This window comes from Danaus plexippus, assembly GCF_018135715.1.
Source record: "Danaus plexippus chromosome 22 unlocalized genomic scaffold, MEX_DaPlex mxdp_27, whole genome shotgun sequence".
NCBI lineage: Eukaryota > Metazoa > Arthropoda > Insecta > Lepidoptera > Nymphalidae > Danaus > Danaus plexippus.
Window position 1 is genome coordinate 1,144,387 of NW_026869855.1, and position 6,558 is coordinate 1,150,944.

Genomic DNA, 6,558 nt, shown 5'->3' on the forward strand with positions numbered 1-6,558 from the left:
ACATTATGGATTATTTATCCAATGGCAATTTTAATTTCAATTGATTCTCAATAGCTGGTTTAACTATACCATTGTTTTAGATACGGCTGCGTTAGTATAAGATTTTAATCTTACTTTCAAATGCTCTACTTTTGTACGTACGGCCATTATTTCAACGATTGCGCTAATGTTAGAAAGTGCTCTTATGGCTGACCAAGACAAATTATAATTAAACAAGACAAAAAAAATAATAATATTCAGATATAATGAAACACGGTCACATTCTATAACATTTATATTTTTATCAGCCTCAACGTTTTTGTAAAACTTTCACAATTACGTAAAACAAAGCATATACAAAGATAAACAATTAATAACATTTCTGTGTCGCGCATCCACATCGGATGCTATGCGATCAAATTTGTACCACGCAACTGTCCAGCTCGTGTTTGTTAATTATACTAAAAAACTTATCGATCACAATTCAAACTAAGCCTATAAGGTACTGTTGTGATAACTATTTTACGCTGGATTTAATTCCATCCGTGCCCGTACTGCTGCTGTTCCTCATGGTGATGTTCCTGTTCTTTCTTGAAGTAAATGGGAAAGTGAACCTTGACGGGATAGGGCACCTCCTTCACAAGGGGCACTTGGACCTCCTTGTATACTGGGTAGGGCTTGTCGATGGGCACTTTGACTTCATAAGGCACTTTCTTCTCGACGGTGTATGGGATCTTCTTGTAAACGTCGTAGGGTTTCGGGACTGGAACTTTGATGTGGACTGGGTATGGTTTCTCTACCTCGACCTTGTAGGGCCTGTCGACTGGAACCTTGACTTCATAGGGAACTGGCTTGTGTACTGTCACGGGGTAAGGCTTCTCGACTGGGACAGGGTAAGGCTTGGGCACGTATACATGGTAGGGCTTGTCGACGGGTACTTTAACTTCATAGGGCACCTTCTTCACGACCTCGTAGGGCTGGGGCACTTTGACTTCGTATTTCACTTCATATGGGACCTTCTTTTCTACGGTGTAGGGCTGGGGTACGGGAACCTTCACTTCATAGGGCACTTTCTTTTCGACGGTGTAAGGTGTGGGAACTTTGATTTTGACTTCGAAGGGCTTGTCAACTGGAACCTTAACTTCATAAGGTACTTTCTTTTCCACAACGTAGGGCTGGGGTACGTGGACTGGGTATTTCACGTACTCCTTAACGTTCACTGGTACACGCTTTTCTACGGTGTATGGCTGAGGATAGGGCACTTTGACTTCATAGGGCACTTTCTTTTCTACCGTGTATGGAACATGCTTTTCAACGGTGTATGGGACGGGTACTTTCTTGATGACCTCGATAGTCTTGACATGGTGATGGCCATGGTCACTTTGGATTGGCTTCCAGGAATCAGAGGATCCACCGAATTCTGCACTGTGACCGTAACCTTCAGACTGTCCGTGTCCGAGATTTAAACCCTCGTGTCCTCCGAAGTCACCACCACCGTTACCGTAACCACTGCTCTCTCCATGCTCATAACCGCCCCCATAGGAACCGGTGTCGTATATTCCTCGCTTGTCCTGTTTTTTCTCTTCAGCTGCCTTCTGTGTGCCTTTTTCCTCGCTGGCAAAGGCCACCACGGCCAGTGATACTGCTAATACAACCTGTAAACAATAACTATTAGTATTCCTCCAAATTAACATTTACGGAAAAGAACATAAAATACAAGGACATCTCGCGACAGGAATTCTAAAAAGCGAAAGCATATCACGGATTTAATCTACTTTCTAAATGTTATTTCAATTGTAAATCTAATACATACGAACTAGTGAACGTTCTCCTTAAATTGTTCGAGTAATCCGCGTAATAGTCGTTTGATACGATTAATATAATTAGACCCGTCTAGGGTGGGAAGACAAAACGCTTTCTAAGTAACAAAAATTTCTCTCTTGTAATTGTGCATCAAACAAAAGATACAACCAATTACAAGAAAAAAAAACTTAAAGCATTGAATCTTTATTACCACGTTACTGGCATCGTAACCATTGTGTTTTAAGTCACATTTAGAATAAAATTCATGGTTCTAATAATATAATGTTAGTTGGTAACGATAAAGTTTAAATTTTTACTACAACAATATAAAATGAAACAGAAAATTACGTCATGTGATAAATCTGTTTGTTTTGTCAGATGTTATCTTAATTCTGGGCTATCATTAATAATATTGGGCTGTATAATACAGTCCATAATCTATTATATATTTTAAAAAAAAATGGCTTCCGCAAAATAATATCATCTGTATTATGCCTACATGTTTACTATGTAAAGGAGGTCGATACAGCGGCCATTACAATTCAAGCCACACTTACGAAATTACTTTCCTCACTTATCTCCTATATCTCGCGCATGAGTTGCAATAATGAAGAATATTGAGCAAAACATTACGTAATATCTAATACGAGATAAAAGATTGACAGTTAACTTAAGAAATTCTACTAAAAAGTAACATTTTTGGTATATAACCTAGAAAAGACGGAAGAAATCAATGGAGATGTATAATTTTAAGACGACGTATAATTCTTTTTGATTATAATGCATCAAGACAAGTGATAAATAAAAATTTAATGTTTTTTCAATCGTTCAAATTATCTAATGTTAGACTTTCCCTGAAACAACACTTAATGTGTCTCATGAAAGTGAAATTTACATTACCCACAGACATAATCATTGATAATAAATCTGTATGCTTAGTATGAGTTGCATTTGTTTTACTACATACGGACCGTTTACAGTTTTTCATTCATAAATCTTCGCATTTAAGTATTAACGTAGGCTATTGAATGAAAAACGAGAACGCTTTGTATTTAGTGTGGCGAAGCAAACTTGTGCGAAACATAAAAATCTAATATTCTAACCAAGATATTGAATAAGTCAATGCTTTATCCCATACGAATGAAGTAAAACCTTTTTTAATTTTTGACACTTTAAGAATACAGATGAAAAAAATATATCATTTTGAAAATACAGATTAAGATTATGCATCGATTTTTATCAACACAGATTACAAACGCGGAAATCAAAATAACTCTCTCTAATGCCTAGCGATTGTTAGTATTTTGTGCCTCGTTTATATAATTATTTATTTATTCTCTATAGTTATGTTTCCGCACTTATGTTTCTAAACGAATACTATAGCATTTATGTTTATTTATATTAGATCGACTCTTCGCTTTTACACAAATATCCGTATATTGAGTAAATTAATAATATTTTTCCTACGTAACGTTATATGATAATTTTGTAACAAAAAATTGTAATGAATACATTATGTTTATAATAAATATTATTAAAATGAATTAAAATGTATTTCTTCTGTCACCTAAATGTGACAGATTAATTCTTTGACAAATAAACAAAAATCTACCGAAATTATCAAGGCGGTAAAAATAGAGAACAAAGGAATTGAAGGTTGTTCTTGATTCTGAAACTACGAAATCCATGCTAATTAAACAGAACTATCTATACGATAACAGCTAGGGAAAAAAAAGATATACAAACTGGCCATAAATAATTTAAATCTATAACCAAAAAGTATTTACGCTTGTTTTGTTTGTTCTTTAAACTTTTTACGTAGAAAATGTACTAACTTTTTTGTTATTGTACTAAAATTGTATGTCTTACTAAGGATAATATAACTTATTCAATATCAATATTGCATATATCACATAAGTGTAAAGTAATATATATATATAATTTATTTTATTTTAAACGTTCAATAGCGAAATCATTTTTAATATTGCATAACTAAATTGCATTTTTTATAGAAATTCATTATTTAAATACGTTTTTTTTTTCTATTTTAGTCCATAATATTTTAAGCTTTCTCTGATATGAAATCGCGCAATTAAAAAAAAAAGTAACAAAATATATTTTTTTCCCGTGCTGTATCTATCGTAGTTGTCAAACCTTATTTATATTTAAATGTCAACAAATTTGAGGTGAGAAAATCCGTTAAACAGTTCACGTATCGCGAAAACCGCAGCTTGCGGTAACGCAATTTATTAAAAGACGTATTAAGAACGAGTTAATATTAAGGTTAATATTGGATTAATTTTTTTTGTATCATAAATTTATTTTTATTATTAAAAAACATATTTTAAGTAAATTTTAAAAGCAACTAAGGTTGACTTTTCGAAGCGTGTTTTTAATGCTTGAAATTATTATTTTTTTATCAAAATCAGCCCTTATGAATGTATAATTAATTTTCATTAAAGATAATAAAAAAATTTTATGTTTAATTTTAAATATGAACATATATATAATGTTATAAATCTACATTATTTTAATCACGTTAATTTGTTTATAAACCTAATCCTAAACGTTTGTAGAAACGTCACGGCACTGTCACTTCACTCACCGATAACTTCATGTTGTTGGACTCCGGAGACCGGTTGTCTGTGGTACAATCAATGTTCACCGACCACATATATACCTTCCCTCCCACTCATGAAGAAGAAGGGTGAACGTAATGTAATACCAACTCGCATTCTGTTACTAGAGCAATCTTTGATACCTTTTGTCAAAAAAAAAAAATTGACACTCGCTAATTCATGGATTTGTTTTTTTTTTTTTAAGTGACACAATTGTTTTAAAGTGTTCACCCAATTATTGTGATCCAAAGAGGTTGATTGTATTATAGGTCGTTGTAACGGTGATTATTTTAGCGTATCATCCATATTATCTTTTGGATGTTATGTATTTAAAAATGATATTTTTTGCTATTCATACAGTTGAATAAAACATAGATTAAAAATATGATCCATAACTATATTTTTGTGAAGAAATTACCATATTAAATGATCTGCTAATTTTAGGTTACTTGCACATCATCTAAAGATGTAATTAAGAGGCACGTAGCCGAATCCTCACTTCATTTATATTCTGTCTCCTTTTTATAATTTTAAAGATTTTTTTTTTTTATTTTCAGTACAATATCAAAATATATATTTAGCTTTCACATCTATTTGAACGTCTTAATAACGTTAAATCTGTGTAATAAAATAAATTAATTTTTTTTTAGATTATTCTCTATTACATGAATATACGATTTCAATGTATAATTAAAAAAGGAATCCACAGATAACGTAGATTGTTATGTTTGTAAGACAATTGAATTAATATTTGTAACATTTGAAACGAAAATTATTAATCTTTGTAAACCTTTACGAGAATTTATTTTATTTATATTTCAAGAAAAAACAAAGAAAAGATAGATGTTATCTTTTAATTCATACAAATTCTGACAAAGATAAATTTAAAAGACTTGTTTCTTTAAAAGGTAAGATTTCTAGACATTGTGTAGTTTTTGAGAAGGTTTGAAACAGAACATCTGGCAGGGAGCTATCACATTTTTCATCTCGACTGCTCATGATCGCGGTTGCTGCAAAGTAACCGAAACGTCGCGTCGGGAGTACGTAGTTAACAATAATTATAAACGCGTAGTAAATACGAAAAATATTATTTTATTACAATTTTCAACTTTCACCTTATTCAGGAAATGCTTTCTTCATGAACTAATACTGCCGACTCCATGTATATCTATTTAGAAATCATATAATACTTTATAATAAGTAGATATATTTAAAAACTATGATATGTTTTAGTAGTGATCTTTTATTGCATGGGATCTAAAATGTGAAATGAGTTTGTTGCCATTTAATCTTTCCTCTTCGCAATTCAATGGGGATAAGCGATTCTCTAAGAGATGGAGTCTTAAATGTAAGGGTTGGGGACATTTGGCTGGTCTTCTTACTGCGGAAAAAACCTGGCCCTTAACATTAACTCCGTAACATAGATTTCAAAAGGTCTCTGGATAAATCCACAATCAGCTCTCGTACGATCGAATTTAGCCTTTTGCGGTGAAATACTATGAAGTCATCTGGAGACCAGATCCTTCATCATATATAGTGATTAAAACATAAAAATGTATTAAAAGAATATATATCCCAAATGATTCCTTGAAAAGCTCATGTCTATGAAGTTGAAGGTTTCCAGGTTACCTATCAAGATATGGAGGTCTCTCTGATCATTTGCGACCTTCATGTCTTAAAACTATATTCAAACCTACAGCTGCAAGTGCTGTAATAATGATTGTGACTATATGTCAAATAAAATTTAGAACCTCAAGGAACGTATACCCAACAGCATATTGTTTTTTAAATTGGAGGTTTCTCGTTTTACGAACTGTCAAGCTTTTTTGCGGTATGTTAATGAAATTTATATTAATAGGCTTTGGACCAGGTCAGAAACAACACCGAAAATCTATGCTATAAAGATAAATAACAAGGATTCCGCTGTGAGTTTATTTATGCTAACATTTACGAAAACTCCAAACATTTGAGTCCTAAGTATCCCCATTCGCGTAATGATAGAATTTTGGCTACACTTTAGGAAAGTGTTCCACGTTCAGATTTCTCTTCATCGAGAAAATATTGTAGCGAAATCGAGGAAGTACGGAATGTCACGTGATACTTTATTAGGGATATAGAATTATTGGAGATGGCGTAACATTAGATTTTAATTGAGAAT

At 32.5% G+C, this 6,558-nt stretch overlaps 1 protein-coding gene across 1 annotated transcript; it reads right to left on the reverse strand.

Moving 5' to 3' along the window:
• Window positions 1–259: 259 nt before the first annotated feature.
• On the reverse strand, window positions 260–4,490 carry LOC116773685 (aggrecan core protein). Its single transcript, XM_032666186.2, has 2 exons — window positions 4,388–4,490; window positions 260–1,634 (listed from the first exon to the last, which is right to left on the reverse strand). The coding sequence occupies exons 1-2, from the start codon at window positions 4,454–4,456 to the stop codon at window positions 513–515; spliced, it is 1,191 nt and encodes a 396-aa protein (XP_032522077.1). The 5' UTR covers window positions 4,457–4,490; the 3' UTR covers window positions 260–512.
• Between the last annotated feature and the right edge of the window lie 2,068 nt (window positions 4,491–6,558).